The sequence below is a fragment of the Podarcis raffonei genome, chromosome 15 (assembly GCF_027172205.1).
Source record: "Podarcis raffonei isolate rPodRaf1 chromosome 15, rPodRaf1.pri, whole genome shotgun sequence".
Lineage (NCBI taxonomy): Eukaryota > Metazoa > Chordata > Lepidosauria > Squamata > Lacertidae > Podarcis > Podarcis raffonei.
The window spans coordinates 4,895,345-4,913,634 of NC_070616.1; the positions used below are offsets into that span (position 1 = coordinate 4,895,345).

Sequence of the window (18,290 nt, forward strand, 5' to 3'; positions counted from 1 at the left end):
GCGCGTTGTCTGTCTTTATATATATACTGTATATCATCATGTATATGTCTTATATAATAATAGCAAGCTTATTCTCTGAGCATGCATCCGTAAGGAGTCCAAACGGAGCCACCCATACACAAAAAGGGGGAAGAGACTTGTGAAGACACAAAGGTTTGCCAAAGAACAACAAATGGGGGACTGACTGTTAAAAAGGGTGGGAAAATGGGGGTGGGAAATAGAAAATTCTTGGCTTGGTTGGTTGGCTGGAACTCGGTACAGGAGTACATCATGCTGCAACATTCTGTTGCACATCACACTTGTTTTCTGTAACGATAACTTGTACGTGTATGCAACTTGTGGCATTATCAGCTGTGTCTTGCCTATTGAATCTTCATGCATATTCTGGGTTCTGAAAGGGTTGCTCACAGTTCAAGTCAGAGTAGGTGGATAATTCTTTAGGAGGGTGGTAACCTGATGTGAATGTGGGTATGAAAGTGATGCAGAATGGTGTGTGGCTGCATTTCACATACGGAATCAACACTTTCTGTACATTTCTCAGATGCAAACTTGTGCAATAAAAATGAAGAAAATGGCATCTCCTAGACGCAGAAGACCACGGGTTACCTGTGTAAGAGTTGTGAACTGAGATTTTTGCTTCATAAAACTCTGGAACATTACAACCAGCTACAGGTTCAAATGGTGATCTTCCCAAGGAGCTACAACTTCAGAGAGGAGTGGTAGCTGGGAGCAGACCTCAGTGGGTTGAGAACTGTCTGCATGCAGAAGGTCCCAGGTTCAATCCCTGGCATACTCCGTTAAGAAGGATAAGAGGCTAGTAAAAAACAGTAGTACATAAAACACACAATCCATTACCAGCACTAGGGCAACGTTGTTTTGGCTGTACTAGAAACAAAGCAAAAAATTGGCAGAAGCAATGCAGTGTTTTAAAAAATGAAAAACTCACGCCAACCACAAGATGTCACTGTGAGCTAATTGATGACAACCTCTGCCAAAAATATCCATCAAAAGTGGAGGAACCTATATTGCACATTGTGATAGAAAAAAATTACCAGATTTCCCCCCCGCCCCATGAATCCGGGGACACTTTTCAACTTCCTACTAAATAGATAGATTTTGTCAGGGGACTGATTTGTAAATCTGGAGACTGTCCCCGGGAAATGGGGATGTCTAGTAACCTTATGATAGAAAGTGACAGTTTTAAGCATGTAGCTGTGATTTTAATATAGGAGTGACCACCGCCTCTCTCTTGCGACCTTCCTAACCAAACTTAATAAGCTACAGTGCATTTTTTTCTGATCACTGAGATGCATGGCACTTGAGAAATTACCTTTCTTCCCATTGATTTTATCGTGCAAGTTAATTGATTTTAAGAGTCAGTATGGTGTAATGCATGGGTAGGCAAACTAAGGCCCAGGGGCCGGATCCGGCCCAATCGCCTTCTAAATCCGGCCCAGTCCGGGAATCAGCGGTTTTTTTACATGATAGGAGGTGTCCATTTATTTAAAATACATCTCTGGGGTATTTGTGGGGCATAGGAATTCTTTTTTCTTCTTCTTCAAAATACAGTCCGGCCCCCCACAAGGTCTGAGGGACAGTGGACCGGCCCCCAGCTGAAAAAGTTTGCTGACCCCTGATGTAAAGGGTAGAGTGCCCCTATCAAGTAAATCAATAAAAATAACTGATGTACTGCTCCCCCATAAATCCTGGCTACGCCTATGATTGCAGGGGGCTGGACCAGATGACCCTGGGGTTCCTGCCAATTCTGCGATTATGATTTATGGGGTTTTTGTCACGAAACATGGCACAGACATCCTTAAAAAATGTGGTAAGCGATGGCCAGAGAATCTCCACCTTGGGAAATTTAGCGGAGGAGGCAGAGACGCCTGAAATTCAGGTAGGCCGCACTAAACGAGCGGCTACCTAGGCAACAGCAGGAACCCGGAAGACACGCCAAGCGTTGAGTTCCGATTAGAATAATCCCAGGACGTTTGGATTGGACCCGCTCGCGGCTCTCGATTGGCCGGCGGAAGCCCGTGTCTCACCAGTGATTGGCTAAAGTGCCGGATGGAGACGGGCGCAGTGGGATGAGGAAAAACAGGCGGGAAGGAGGGCTTGTCTAAACTGAAGAGAACCCGATTCCTGAGGTAAAAAGTGCGGCTCTTCTGCGCGCGCGGGCCTGGGCTTGATACGCGCGTGCTGGGCGAGTCCAACTCGCAAGCGTAGAGGGGAGGAGGATTCCTTAGCTATTCTATCCTTTTTTTGAAGGGGGGGGAGCGTATGTTGACCGTTAATTCTGCCCGATGAAGGAGCAGCTACATATATTTTACTATATATATATAGTACATAAATCCCTCTCTTTGTGTATATTTTTGTATATAAACCCTCGTAAGTTTAGGAGGAAAGAAAAGCGGCGTTTCTCTCTCTCTCGCCCCTCCCTCGTTATTTATAAATCAGAATTCAAAATAACATGAAGTATGAGGAGGTGTTTCAAAACCCACATAATAGTTGTCCTAAAAACATTTCACATTGGGTTGTATCCGTGTCAGCCCTGCTCCGCGTAGCCCCATTGAAATGCGTGGATAGGACTGAGGACCATTCATTTCAATGGGTCTCTTCCAACTATGGCTGAGTGGGACAAAATTTGCTTTCTTCCCCTGCTTTTCTTTCCATACACAAGTTGGTTGCTGTTACTTATTAAACGGCGATGCTTCAAGTCTATAGATGAGAATCCAACTAAGTTCTAGTTTTGAGTGTGGGCCTATTGAAATCGATAGACCTAAGTTAGTCAGGCACATTACTTTCCATGGCTTACTTAGGAGTAGGACTGACTTTGGCTACTATGGCGATACTGAGCATTTCACAAGCCATTAAAAATAAAAACCAGACACCTGAGTGTTTTGATTCTTGATTTAAAAAAAAAACCCCAAACATTTCTGTAAGACAGATTTTTTTAAAAACCACCAACCTCTTGTTATTACCCTTATGTACAAAGATGGCCTGAAATATTTTATGGGCACTTTGGGGTATGCAGTTGTGAAGCGACATGAACATTTATTTTATTATTGTGTTGCTGGTTGGTCTAGACTCCTTTGAGAGGAAGGGTGGAATAGAAATTTAATCTCCTCTGGCACAAAGTTTCCTTCAGTTTTGAGCCTCACCCCCTGCCAGCCTCATTCAACCCAAAACTCTGGGAGAATACGGTAATTCTTAGGGCATGAGGTACAACAACATCCATTTGGGCACATTTTGGAAATCATCCCTCTTTCTTTTTTTTAGTACACAGACACACAAAAGCCAGTTACAGAAAGGTAGCCGTGTTGGTCTGCCATAGTCAAAACAAAATTTTTTTTTCCTTCCAGTAGCACCTTAAAGACCAACTAAGTTAGTTCTTGGTATGAGCTTTCGTGTGCATGCACACTTCTTCAGATACACAAGTGTGCATGCACACGAAAGCTCATACCAAGAACTAACTTAGTTGGTCTTTAAGGTGCTACTGGAAGGAAAAAAATTTTTTGTTTTGACACAAAAGCCAGAAACTCATAGCTACAATCGAACACATTAGGAACTAGCGGGTTTTTTAAAAAGTGTTCTTGGTTTTTTTGTGTGGTTACTCTTTCGTACAGTGGTTTTGTTGAAATAATTGATTACTTTCCATTATTATTGCTGTTTTGCATTTTAGCTTCTTGTGTACCATCCTAAGAGGAAGGTTGATACATAAATTTGATTACCATCTATTATATTTTAACATAATTTGTATACCATTTAATTGTAAATAAAGGTTTAAAGTGGATTACAAAGAAGGTAAGATTGTGAAAGATATTTAACTGAAATCCTGGAGAACTGCCGCCAGTCAATGTAGATAATACAGAGCTACACGGACTGATGGTCTTACTGGGTGTAAAGCAGCTTCCTATGTAATTCAGCCCTTTATCCAGAGGCATGAGGACACAAACTTTATTTTTAGGTGGGGGACAAAAGCTCAGTGTTCAAGCACATGCTTCACAGGAAAAGAAAGGTCCAAGTTCAGTCACTGGAGTCTCCAGGTCAGCCTTGGAGAGAGCCCGGGTTTGAAATCCTAGAGAGCTACTGCCAGTCATTTTAGACAGTTCTGAGCTAGATGGACTAATGCTCTAACTTCATGTAAGACTGAATGAAATGTCTTACTAGTCGCAAGCAGTTTGCATTTATTTTTCTCTCATTCTTTGTGGCTTTTGCCATGTTCCTACAGCATCCTGTGCATCATTTAGAACAACTTCGCTTTTTTTTAATCTTGCAGATTTTAATCAAGAATTCTGAAAACTCAATGTGGTTATGGCTTCATCAGCGTCAGAATACACCATTGGAGGTGTGAAAATTCTCTTCCCTTGCAAGGCATACCCTTCACAGCTTGCTATGATGAATGCAGTAAGTTTATTCATTGCAATGAGATTTGTAGTTACAGTCAAGTAAATCAGATTTCTCAACCTTTTCTAGTAGTCTTCCTTTTAAAATGTTTTCTAAAATTTCTGTTTTATGGTTGAGTTTTGTTTTGGGGTTTGCTTGTTTGTTTGCTTGCTTTTCAAATGCAAACCTCAAACCCAAAACCATTTAGAAATGTTTACAGAACCGAGAATGAAAATTGCAATAATGCTCATATCTTGGTCTGGTTTGGACATTGCTCTAAACTGGGGCAGACTGAATCCAGACTTTTTCCAATGCCTTGGAGTCACTTTGACAGGTAGGTGGGGACTGCCCACCTGTCATCACCTGACGTCAGGTGAAGCCTTTGCCCTATGAAATCAAATTGCGCTGGTAAAAGAAACAGAATATGCACCTGCTGCAAACCCTGCTTCTTTGGCCCCACATAGTTTAAAATCAAACTGCAGGCAAAGAAAGTGTTTCCCTGTGGGATGTGTTCTAATAATAATAAATTTTATTTATACCCCGCTCTCCCCAGCCAAGACCGGGCTCAGGGCGGCTAACAACCAATAATAAAAACAAGTTGATTGAAATACAACTTAAAAAACAAGATTAAAATACAACATTAAAATGCAGCCTCATCAGAGGAGGAGAAAGGAAAAAGCACTGATTGGCACTTACAGCAAGCCTTGTCCATCTATAAGGCTCCCGATTGTTTCTTTGCAGCCCTGTCTTCATTTGTCCCACACATATGAGGTCAGGTGAGGGACAGGTGAGCAGGCTTGGGGAAAATGGGCGAATTGTGGGCAAATTGGGACATCTGCTGGTTCTGATTTGACCTGCAGGCTGCAGGTTCTCCAATCCTACTCTGAAACAGGGTGTGAAAAAGCTGCTGGAGTTTTGGGTTCCTCACTCCTCTCTGCTCCTTAGTGTCCTAGCAAACTGACCACAGGTGTTAACATCAGTACTGGGAACTGCAGTTAGTTTGAACTATGGTTTATTGAAGCAACTATCGGAACCTACAAAACATACCCCTCTGCAACCTAATAGTTTCCTCCAGGATGAGCAAATACTTTCTTAGGCTGTGCTGGGTATTTCAGATGATATTATTTTTTAAAAAACGTTACTGCACTAATATCATTCACTCAAGATGATTTACAATCCCCTGTGCTTATTATATTTATTTACTCACAGATTGTGAAGGGGCTCAACTCCAAGCAGCACTGCCTGTTGGAGAGTCCTACTGGAAGCGGGAAAAGCCTGGCGTTGCTTTGCTCTGCATTGTCATGGCAACAGTCACTTTACGGTAAGCCATTTAGTAGAGTCTCAGCTTTGGAGTCTTTCCCCTAGAGAGGCCCGTCTGCATGGCTGTGCTTATTTTAGAAAAGCGACAGTATTTGATAATCAGGGCATTTGAAGGTGTTTGAGGGCAAGGGAGGATGGGGCTTTTTTATCCCTGTGTAACAGCTCATGCTGAAAATTCCTCTTTTACTCAAAGGTACAGGAGCCATCCTGGCGTTTTTTGGAGGAGAAGAGCCATAGAGCATCCGCTATGCATGTGGGAGATCCCATGTTCAATCCCTGGAATCTCCAGGTAGGGCTGGGAGAGACTCCCTGCCTGAAATCCTGGAGAGCTGCTGCCAGTCAGTGTAGACAATACTGAGCTATATGGACCAATGGTCTGAATCTGCATTGGGATCTCCCCATGTTCCTTTGCCTCTGGTCACCCTGTGCATAGGAAATGCATAGTCGGCTGCCTGAAATTATGTGGCCCAGTTGGCTGGAAGATGTCTTTTTTCCTGGGTCTGTAAATTATTCAAGTAGCTGTTGACTGTCATTTATTCATTATTGAGTTCTGCTGCAATGTTTAGCATACAATTCAGGAGGACAGTGGGCTCCCTGGGCACAAAAGGAATTACGATCCGAGGGAAAAGCAGCTCTACCTTCCAAGGATGAGGAGGTTGGGTAAGGTCTGAGCTCACCGCAGTGCATGACTCTGGTCCAGTCTGGGCATGTTACCTTACTGGATTCTCATCGCTTGATATTTAGAGCTGCCACCCAATTAATTAATTATTTCAAATTTGAGCTCATTGATGGGCAGATCCCAGGTATGCTGGGGTGGGCTGTAATGTGAGCCTAAGAGGAGACTGCTGGATCAAGCCAATGGCTCATCTAGACCAGCATCTGGTTTTCACAGCGGCAAACCAGCTACCAGTGGGAAGCCTGCAACCAGGATCCAAGTGGTTTCCAGTTACTGGTATTCGGAAACTACTGCTTCTGACCATGGAGGCAGAGCATAACCATGATGGCTAGTAGCCATTTATAGCCATGGATTGGTCCAGTCCTCTTTTAAAACCCTCCAAGCTGGTGGCTGCCACTGCCTACTGTGGGAGCACATTCCATAATCTAACTATGTTGCTGCAAAAAGAAGCACTTTCTTTTATCTGTCCTGATGTAGTAGATGCATTGTTGCTGCACCAGCAGAATGGCCGCCTTATCCTATATCCACTCAACTTGAGAACATTAAAACACACTTTATTTATTTATATACTGAGCTTAATTTTAAATTTAAAAATCCCACAGGGGTTTGCAAATCAAAGCATTCCTGGATACACTCCCCAAACCCACCAATGTGCTGATAATGATGGCCACATCAGTGATTTAGAGCAGAATTTTTTTCATTGCTTCATTTTTTCTGCTGGGAAAAGAAAATCCTTTTCATGAGATCATTAGTAACAATGAATGCTTGCCAATAACAAATACTGTATTAGGCCAGCTTGGTAGTTTTGAATTTGAAGTTCATATTTTTCAGGGGATTTATCGCTGCTCTGTGGCATTGGAAACTTTTCTGATGTAAACTGTTCCCAACACACACCTCTCTGTGTCACGGCATGCAAATGACACCATGAGCCCTCTCTCCTGGAACACTTCTTGGTGGGTGACTCTTGTTGTGGGGGGAAGTCCAGCTGGATCAGGTCCCAGGTTATCTTCACTGGGCTCCCTCTTTCTTGGAGTTTTGAAAAGAAGGTGAATAATATTCCCCTATTTGCTCTTCAGACAAACCGCTTGATGACTTGCCATGTTCAAAGGAATGCAAGAAGCCAGAGACCTTGATGCCATGTGGCTGTCGCTGTCATGCAGCTCAGGCCCAGAACAGTGTAGCGGTGAGTCAAGACGCATCTTGTTCCTTCACCAACAGTGAAACAGTGACACCCGTGAAAAGTGGAACCAAGTCAAGAAACAAAGGTAATTTTCAAACGACTTCTTGGAAAGTTTCTTAAACTGCTTTGAAGGGCACTTGCAGTATTGATGTCCTTCAAGGGTGAGCTTGCAAAGACCCATTGTAAGATATAGCTTCCAGGCAATTAGGTCAGGAAGCTTTACAATAGTTGGTGGCCTTAAAAGGAAAAGTTGGAATTATTGGTCAGATGTGTTAGTAACACGACATGTGGGTTAGCATCTTCTGAGGTTCAATTCACAATTTCGTGCGAGGGGGGATAGTAATCAGGGCACCATGGTCTTTTGAACCGTATGTGTGTGTGTGTGTTATTATTTTCATTTATTACAAGGTTATGAACTTTTGTGTTTTTATATTGTAAGCTGCCCTGTGATGCTCAGATGAAGGGCAGTAATATCAGAACTGTTGCATTAGAACCCCTGTAAGGAACCACTTTTGGCTGGAGGATTGGATTTGAAAATAACCCAACCCTCTGCAGGCTGCATTGACAGGTGGGCAGGGCAGACCCCCCTGCCAGTCAGCTGAAGTCAGGTGCAGGAAAAATAAATTAGCACAGAAACTGTTGGAAGTGTGCCTTTTGCATTTGACACCTTTCCTTGTCACTGTTTTTGGAAGGAATCTGAGACACTCAGAAACTCCTAAATATCTTCAGTTCATTCCAAAAGCTGCATGATAGGGAGAGAACCAAAGGTAAAGCTGGGGCTGCAAAGAAGAATGGCTCTTTTTAAGCCATTACTTGTGTTTGTTTATTTAATAAATATACCCTTATTAGAACATGAGACATTTAAGAAGTTTAAAATAAACAGTCTGTTGAAATTACATGTGGCTAGACTTGCTGGAACAAAAGAGTTTTTAGCAGGCACAAAAAAATACATCAAGGTGACTACCTAATATCAATGGGCAGGGAGTTTCAAAGTGTAGGACCTATTTCTTGAAAGTGCAGAATGACTCTGATCTGGAACTTGTGGAAGTTCCATACTTTTATTTGGCACTGTTTGCAGCTGTGACTTTGCCTGTCCCATACCTGATGTTAGGTCAGGGTTTCCCAAACATGGGTCTCCAGCTGTTTTTGGACTACAGCTCCCATCATCCCTAGCTAGCAGAACCAGCGGTCAGGGTTGATGGGAATTGTAGTCCAAAAACAGCTGGAGACCCAGGTTTGGGAAACCCTGTGATAGGTGGTAGTTGGGTGTGGCTTGGCCCTGTGGCCAAATGGGATGGAGGGGCTTGGTGAGCCTAATTGGACCTATGGGCCAGAGATTCCCCACTGCTACATTAGGAGCTGTGAATGTTACAGCAGAGACGTGAAAAATGTTGGATTGAAGGGTTGTTTTATCTTTTATTTTGGCTTCCAGATTTTGTTGGAAAAGGTTTTTATAAGATTCAATAAAGAATAGTTTTTTCTCTAGCATCTATTCAGTGATAATAGGACAAATGAGAAGGATCCCTTTGGAGAGCAGCACTAGTGTCAATATGGTCAGCCAGCTATGGAAACCTTGGAACACACAGTGCTGCAGCAGAGTCGGTGTATACTGCCCAAGGCAGAGGCCTCATCTGCTCTACACATTTAAAGCAGCAGCGTACCTTTTTAAACATCCATGGCTTCCCCAAAGAAGCCTGGGAACTACAACTTGTTAAGGGTGCTGAGAGTTGTTAGGAGGCTCCAATTCCTCTCAGAGAGCTACAATTCACACCTTCTCTGAGATGAGGGATTGACTATTAAACCACTCTGCAAATGGTAGCTCTACGGGGTGTATTAGGGGTCTGATAGTGGTATGATTCTGCTTTAAATGTATTGTGCAGATGGAGCTAGAAATTCATAACAAAGCAGTTGGGGAAGGGGAGGTCATACTGATCTTTCTGCTGACCAGCAGAGGAGTTTGCTAGCTTTGGGTTCAATTATAAATGTTAGCATTTCACTTCTTTTCTAATGTTCTGTTGTGTGCTAGTTTTGTGATAATGTGGGTAGCTGGCGGTGCTATTTTATTCTTGCCATATTTGTAGTGATTTGGTTTTTTCTACAGTGGCTAAATAATAGGGATTTTCTACTTTATATGTTGCCATAGCAGACGAGATCTCAAGAACCACACTCGCTTCCAAACTATCTGCAAAGAAGCAGGCGTCTTTGCATGAAGATGGAGATGATGATTTTATAGTAGATAGGAAAAGGATTCGTTCATTAGAAACAGACCAGCAGGTGAGTAAAGTTTTCTGCCAGCAAAATTAATTCAGGTATACATCAGTCCAATTATGGATCAGCATGTCAATTAAAAATGTACAGATTAGTAGGACTGAGTCACAGCCCAAACCAGACTGTTGATTGCTTTTTTTTCTGTTTCTCCCACAGAAGCCTGTTAGTTCAGCCTTGTATTTAAGCACTAGTCTGGTTGCTTGCAGTGACCAGGAAGTGCAAGCAGATAAATGAGCAGGTTTGCGGAGGATGGATGGGACATACAGGGTTCATCCAGACTTACGCTTGTCCCATCACTTTCCTCCAGCAAAACACGGGTCTTTTTGACGCTTGCTCCAATTCAGTGCTAAATACTGGGTTTCCCCCAGCAAAGCAGTTGGGCAAACAGAAAACTGCTGGAAACTGTGTCCAAAAAGCATGGGATAAGCAGAAAACCACTTGAACCCATTCTTCCTAGTGGAAGTCTAGATGGGCCCTCAGTTTCCCCTTTGCACCTTTCATAGAAATGAGGAGAGAAGCTGCCTCTTCTGTTCTCAGCATTTAAATTCAATTCTTTGTTCTTCTCCTGTCAGTGGCCAATGGGCTAATAATTGGGTTTTTTAAACAGGCTATTAACTTTTGGGAACATTTACAAGGCAAGATTAATTACAGGCATATCTTAAAATTGAAGTGCTTTGTTTGAGGGCTGTTTGCTGATTTTTTTAAAAAAATGTTTGTGTTCATTTATCGTCTGCCTTTTAATCAACTGACTAAATGTAAAGACAAATGCATATCACCGAAAGATAACTTTCTGAGATACTGGAGAAAGTGTGAGATAACTGGACATAAAATGAATGAAACCTGCTAGTCATTTTGGAAGGACAGGCCATCTTTATTACGTTTTTCATGCCTTGTTACAACACCAGAGCTAAAATGGTTTTAAAATGTTGTTCCATTTGACTCACAACAATTAGAATTTCTTTTAATCTAAAATTCAGTTGATGTAAAATTTAGTTTATATTTTTTTCCTCCAGATACTGCTGATCTACAACTCTCATTATTCCTGACTATTGTCCCTCTTTGCTGGGGGTGATGGGAGTTGTAGCTCAGCAACATTTGGAGGGCCACAGAAATTCCTCGTCCCTGATCTTACTGGTTAAAGCATGCAGCCTTTCTATTCCCCAAACATCTTAAAGGGCACTTTGTGGGCACTTTCTTGAGGATGGAAAGGAACAGAGGCCGAAACTGATGGGGCAAGATGGATTTTCTTGCAGAGTAGAAGACATTCCAGCCACTCAAAGGTTTTTCTACAAATACAGCCATCCATGCAAATACTAAGCATGATCACAGTTAAAGGACATGTTCCAGCCAGGCAAAAAGGACACAGTAACAGGGCTGGGGAGTGTTATGGTCTGGGAGAGGGGTGTGTGGCTTCAGGAGAGTCCCAAGGGCTAGATAGAGAAGCCTGAAGTGTGCATTTGGCCCCCGTGCCCAAGTTCCCCACACCTGCAATAGTTGGGTCCTAGCTCAGCAACTTAAGACCCAAATGGCAGAGACAATAGCAAACTAGACACGCCAGTGGTCTGACTCATGTCTTCCTCATTATGGAGTTTCAGTTACATTCTAGGGTGGATTCTTCTGATACAGGACCATGCTAACATCCAGCTGGCCTGGCCACTTTCCTAGGTGAACTCTTTGTCCTCTAACAAATGCCTAGAATACTTTGCAGTGTCCATGACAGACTGGTTGTGGGGAAAGGAATCCCGTCAATGTAGGAACTTTTGTAAAGCCACTGGCTTAAAAGGAGACATTGTGCCTCCTACCTGAGTTTTATAGGCATGTTGGGTGTTCCTTACAGGCAAGGAAACGGCACCGGCTGTCCCAAGGAACCCAATTAGTTGACGCTCTGGAGGTTTACCGGCAGCAGAAAAATGGGGAATTGACTGTGTGCTCTGAAAAACCGGTCCCTTTCTCTCTCAAAACAGTAAGTATGGTAGCTCTGGATTCAAGAAGCAAAGACCAATTATGTTGTTGCAGAAGAGTTGAGCATAGAAACCCAGGTGTTCTAGCTGGCCCATCTGAAGCTCCCTTTCCACCTGCTCCTTCTCCTTCTGGCACTTTAACATTAAGAGGCTCTTACTCCAACAATGACCTTGGCAGGCTTGGTATTCAAGGCGTCCCCTGCTTTAGTTTGCATCTCTCCTATGTTCTTTTATTTCGGTTTCTCTGGCCTTTGATGTTTATAGTATGTACAGTTTTGTTTTAAAGAAAGTGACCTTTTTCTTTCTAGCATTTCATAGTCGACATTTCTTCTTGTGGAGGTTATATAGTGGCATATATCACCTGAATGTTATTTGATAACCGTTTTATATTGAATGAATATAATGAGAGAGAATTGCCACTTTTCTATTGCCATGTTTCTTTCATACTCTGAACCACTTGCTGTTGTTGTTCATTTACCACAGTGTCGCCCAGCCTTCTAATAGTGGAAACACGGTTTGGCTCAAAAATAAAAGCGGATGGATGCTTTGCTCTTGTACCCCCAGGAAGTTTACTTTAAGAACATTCTCCCCCTAGAGCTGTGTCTGTCTCCCATGCTGCTGGCTTTCGAACATCAGTTGGACACCTTTCTATTTACCCAGGCTTTTGCAATCTGATAATAGCTGCTCAGGAGTAAACTTTCTATCTGTTTTAATGATTTGTTATAATGTTTTTAGTTTGCTGTATTTTGATAGACACCCCCTTGAGCTCTTTTGAGGAAGGGAAATCTATAAATATTGTTGTTGTTTTTTTAAAAAATAAGAGCGGTTATGAGTAAGTGATTGCCAACTCTGAAAAATGCCCAACCACTTTCTGTGAATCAGTCTGTGTGTGCCTCCTACTTGGAAGAAGGCAATCCCAGTGCAGTGACTCATGCAGAGATACAATAGGCAACCTTTTCTGATGTCAAGTAATTCTTAGGTGCACTGTATTGAGAGAGAAATTCAGTATTTCAGTTGCTCCTGCTGTAGAGATTTTTGTACCCCAGGCATGTGGCTAGTTTGGTTCTCTGCCTGGGCTGGCTCGTTTTACGACTCCTCTTGAAGGGATGATAGGAACAGCTAAACAAGCGCATGGACTATTACTGACACGAGTAAGTGCTTACTTTTTGTGTGTGCTGTGAGTTAATGACCTCAGCTGCCACAATGACTTAATAAGTTGGGCAACTTGTATTGATTTTCATTGTTGCTGTTGTAAGTGTCTAACTGAAAATCAGTGACTGCACAATTAAATTGCTTCTATAGTTAGCGTCCTTCTTTAGTGGAGTTGAGGGTTATGGGAAATCAATAGGGATTCCTTCAGCAAAATTGCTTCACAAGTAGTGACTTCAGATAAACCCTGTCCCTTTGGAATGTACAACAGCCCAGGCTTTCATCCAAGCTTTGAAGTGAAACAAAAAATTCAATTATTTCTTTTAAAAAAAATCTCTTCTTGTTCAGACAAAATGGCAAACCATAGTTTACCTCACAGCAGGAAAGGAGGGTGGGAATCACCACATGTGAATAAAGGATGATGTGTACAAGTGCATGTGTCTCTGAGGCTTGGGTGAATCGCACCAAACCATGGAGAACACTGAAGACCCAACCCTTGTCCGCTGAGAATCTTGCCCAGGAGCCACACTGGCTTCTACTAGGCATTAGCTGCACACAGAATACGTTTGGATATCCAAACTGTGGTTTAACCAGACGTAAACAAGGCTAGCCTTCCCCAAGGTTTGCATTCTCTCCCCTCCATCCTTCTCCAGCAAGTTTGGGCTGCGAGTTTTGCTTATAGTTTTTGGCCAAGGGCAGCTTGCCAAAACTATTAACAATGGTTCCTTTAAATGTGCCAGCGTCAAAAACCACTATTTGAAGTTGGCTTGCTTGACACCAGCCACAGCTGACACGCAAACTACAGAAAAACGCCACTAACTGGTTAATGAAAAGCAATGTAAAAGTAGGGGCGAGCCCAATAAGAGGCTAGACTCATTCACACCCTGCTGACTGTAGTTCAGTGTCACATCTGCATGCAGTCAATTTTTCAAACATATATTCTCAGTCGTAAGGGCAAAAAAAGAAGTTTTTTATCCAGTCAAAGCTGAGATTCTCAGGAAGCTGAATTCTACAAGCTGTGGTTCAATGTTACGTTTGGACTACCTCAGATTCTTTGAAAGGTTGTCTCTACAGGTGCCTAACCCAAAACAATGAGTTGTTTTTGAAACTGTGAAGGCCAGTTCATGCATGTTTCTCTGTCTCTGACACTAAGTGGTGCCTTGTTTGTGGGAATAAGCAGTTGCAGGTATGAAAGCACAGATAAAACCTCCATCTTGCGTCTGATCCAGAAGATGGAGCTAGTGCAGAATGCAGCAGCCAGACTGCTCACAGGACCAGGCTACTGGCAGCATGCCACTCTGCTGCCAGTGGTTACCAGTTTGCTACTGGACCAAGTTCAAAGTTCTTGTGTTACCTCACAAAGCCCTGAACAACTTGGGCTCAAAGTACCTTAAGGACCACTTGGTTCCTTATGCTCCACCTTGACTTCTGAGATCTTCTAATGGGACATTTTTGGTCATCCTGTTGACTCCCACATGCCAACAGATATTTGTCAGAAGCCACCACTGCTCCTTATTAGATGTTTTCCTAGAAACACTACTATTCAAACAGGCGTTTCAAACCAGAGATTCTTTATCCAGCTAACCTTTACTGATGTGCATATATATATATATATATATATATATATCATATGAAAACATGGTTTATAAATCTTTAAATAAATAATTGAAGGTGTCATCTAGAATCCTAAAATCAGCTGGGACACGTAATATTTTTCAGTGGAGACAGCTCAGGTATTTGGCCGAGAGTCACCAAAACATTGGTGACCAAATTACATGACTTGGGTGTGTAAATGCTGCCTGTGGCCTTGGATGTTATGGAAAGCAATGGAAGGGGCCTTTCTTTTACATTACTGTGTAATATTCATGCTCGTTTCAGTGGAATCTTGTAAGCTTTTAAAACCAGTTGGGGACGGGAAATCTCTTAAACAATTTTAAGTGATTTATTAATCAGAGCTCAAATAGCGTTCCAAGTTAAAGCCGTTTCTTTAAGTACTGAATAATTTTGAAATTCCATTAAATGCAAATAGGTCAGATTGTCTGCCAAGGTAACTCCATTGATTTTTTTCCCCTTCACTGAAAGCATGTCAGCAGAAAAATCTGGCCCTGTGAATCAATGTATAAACTTTTAATAATATATGACACACCTACTGAACTCTCACTTGCGTAAATCTGTTTTGTTTAACACAGTGTAGGTGTATTGATTGGAATGCAGAGCATTCTGGGAAGGCAGAATGAGTGGTTCCTGAACTATATCTATCTATCTATCTATCTATCTATCTATCTATCTATCTATCTATCTATCTATCCATCCATCTATCCATCCATCTATCCATCTATCCACCTATCTAGATAGTTTCCTCCAAGAAGTCACAGCCATCTCCACTCCCCATTTTATCCTTGCAATAACCCTGTGAGGTATGTTAGGCTAAGAGATAGCTCCTGGCCCAAATTCTTCCAGTGAGAGCTTCATGACTGAGTCAGAATTTGACCCCTGGTTTCCCCCGTCTTAGTCCAACACTATACAACACCCTGGCTCTTCTCTCTCCCTCCCTGGCTTCTTTAACCTTTAAAGTGCTGGTTTTATGCTTTAAAGCCTTAATTGATTAGGAACCAAGCTACTAAAGTCTGCTGCACCTATATCAGTCTTCCCGTTTTTAAAAATCAGAAATGGAGGCCCATCTCACCTGCCTGCTGTGATAGCAGTTAGATTGGCGGGCACTAGGAGATTGGAGATGGCCTTATTTGTAGTAGCTCCATGTCTCTGGAATGCTTTAGCATGTGGGGTCTGGCAGCCCCATTATTACCAGCACATTCAAAAGGCTCTGAAGACATACCTGTTTTTCTTTGGTCATCCTTTGAGGAGTACTTGTTGGATTAATGGTTTTTGTTGTATCTGGTTGCTGGATTTTAACATTTTTAGGCTTCCTCTTCTGTTGAGCATTGCTGGTTTTATTTATTGTTTTGTTGTGCTCTGATTTATCTTCTAAGCCACTCTGAGATGACTTTTGCTCTTAAAGGTGACTTTAAAATACTTGCAGGGAAACATTTTTTTAAAACTGTACTCACTGCACTGCATGATGTGGGGCAGGATTTATTTTTGTGGGTGGGTATGTGTATGTGTGTACATGTACACACACAGATGGAATAACAACCATTCCCACTGTAGCTTTACTAGACAAATGGTTGCTATTCAACCAGATTTACTCAGAATTAGATCCATTGAAATTAATGTACCTAACTTATTCATGCGCATAAATTCCAGTGGATTTAAAATTTATATTGTGCTCATCACTAACAAAAGATGTTATTTTGCTTAAAAGAAGAGGATCTATATCTGTTACAGTGTGCAATAATTTTTATTAGTGTACAGAAAAGCTTTGTAGAATTTAAAACCTGCCAAACTCATTGTAAAGAACTCTGGAGCCCAGCAGGGGGCACTGTTGGTTTTCAGATGCAAACCCTTAAAAAGAACCTGAACAACATCAAACTTCAAATTCTCTCCTGAATTACAACAAAAATCCCTGATTGCTGAGCCAACTACAGGTTTCTCTCTCTCTCTCACATAAAGTGACATAAAGTGCTGCATATATATATATATATATATATATATATATATATGAGAGAGAGAGACAATAAACCACAATTTAGTGATATTTATGTATGCAGCACTTTAGCCTGTTAAAATGAGTTTGTGGATTATAGAGCAAGAGTAAAGGAAAATTGCCACCTGTGGCAGAAAGCGGTTTCTGCTTTGAAGTGGAAGTTTTATTAGGGCAGTTTCCATTCATGAACCTGACTGTAACAATTTATTAGGTAAATTGAACTTTTGAAATTGTAGAGGGGCTGGACTTGTGTGTGGCTGTGCTTTTTTGGATCATTCAGAACTCTTATTTTTTAAAATTGGTATGAAGAAGAATGGGCCTCTTATCTATTTGATTTGATTTTTTACCTGCCCTCCACTATGAAGTCAGAGGGTGGGTTTGAACAATATGTTCATACACTAAAAAACAACTAAAACAGTTTATGCAAGCAGTTCCCAAAATGCCCTCCTCAGACGACATGAAAATTGCTGAGGGGGAGCCTTGGAAGCCCAGTTCATGATTTTTCTGCCAGCTGTTGCAATTGTGCTAGATGCTGTATGATTATTTTTTTTAAATTACATTACATTTCTTCTTTTTATATATTGTATTTTCTATTGATTTCTAATTGTAATGTAATAAAATACAGTACATTTGGGGTTTTTTTACAGTTTACAATATCCGTGGTTTATGCAATTATAAAAATAAAACAATTCCAGACAAAAGCAGCAATTATATAGATCAGGAGTGGCCAACTCCCAAGAGACTGCGATCTACTCACAGAGTTAAAAACTGGCAGAGATCTACCCCCTTTTTAGGCGTTCAGGTCAAAGTTGTTGAGTTTTTTTAGGGAGAAGGGAGGCACTGTTTTTATGGGCTGCAGGCTAAGATGTTGAGCTTTTTTTAGGGGAGCCAAAGCTATTGAGCTTCTGGGGAGAACAGTGATCTACCGCAGACATCCAGTGATCTACCAGTAGATTATGATCTACCTGTTGGACGTGCCTGATATGGGTTAAATGAAACAGAAGAGATGCGTCCCATAAAAATACCTGAACTTGTGCACCAAGGCCAGGATAAATAGGTGAATCTTCTGCTTCTGGCAAAATGATGGTGCTAGACACACTTTGGTAGGAAAGGAGTTCCACGGTTTTTAGGGGCTGCCACAGAGAAAGTGCTCTCTTGGCATCTGAACTCTCTTGTTCTGACTCACGGAGAAGTACAGTCATACCTCGGGTTGCGAATGCTGCAGGTTGCGCGTTTTCTGGTTATGGACCGCGCTGAACCCGGAAATACCAGAACATTAAATCTCGTCCGGTGCGTGTGCAGTCGTGGTGCTACAGGTTGCAAACGCTGCAGGTTGCAAATGTACCTCCCGCACGGATCACGTTCGCAACCCGAGGTATGACTGTATAACTAAGGGTTGGAGGAGTGTGGGGGTGCCTGCTTTGCAAACCTTATAATTGTGTGATTAGTGTCCCTCTCCAGTTTGGTGAACACCTTGCTCAGTTACACATGTATCTTCCTGTAAAATGTCAGAATTTGAGGCCACTGTCTTCCGTTGCAGATTCTGTATTGTGAACCTTATATGTCCAAAATATGCGGCATGATAAACTAGTCGCGTTGTCTGCTCAAAATGTGAAAGTTCACAAGACTCAGATTTCAAAATCTGTTTAAAGTGACTCTTGAACTAATGAAAAAGGTAATTATAATCCAGTTCTTAATCATCTTTTTAGATAAAGGGCTTGATTATTTCAGGTTGGTACTACAGAG

General features: G+C 41.9%; 1 protein-coding gene across 4 annotated transcripts in view; it reads left to right on the plus strand.

Annotated features, from left to right (window-relative positions):
- The first annotated feature begins 2,045 nt into the window (after positions 1 to 2,045).
- Positions 2,046 to 18,290, plus strand: part of BRIP1 (BRCA1 interacting helicase 1) — a 205,777-nt gene continuing 189,532 nt past the window's right edge. For 3 of the 4 annotated variants that reach the window (XM_053367674.1, XM_053367677.1, XM_053367676.1), the window contains exons 1-6: positions 2,046 to 2,147; positions 4,280 to 4,407; positions 5,596 to 5,707; positions 7,459 to 7,647; positions 9,706 to 9,836; positions 11,668 to 11,793. In XM_053367674.1, coding sequence (XP_053223649.1) covers positions 4,315 to 4,407; positions 5,596 to 5,707; positions 7,459 to 7,647; positions 9,706 to 9,836; positions 11,668 to 11,793 — 651 coding nt within the window. In that variant the 5' untranslated portion in view covers positions 2,046 to 2,147; positions 4,280 to 4,314. The remainder of the gene's footprint in view (positions 2,148 to 4,279; positions 4,408 to 5,595; positions 5,708 to 7,458; positions 7,648 to 9,705; positions 9,837 to 11,667; positions 11,794 to 18,290) is intronic. The other variant, XM_053367675.1, reaches the window with a different exon arrangement.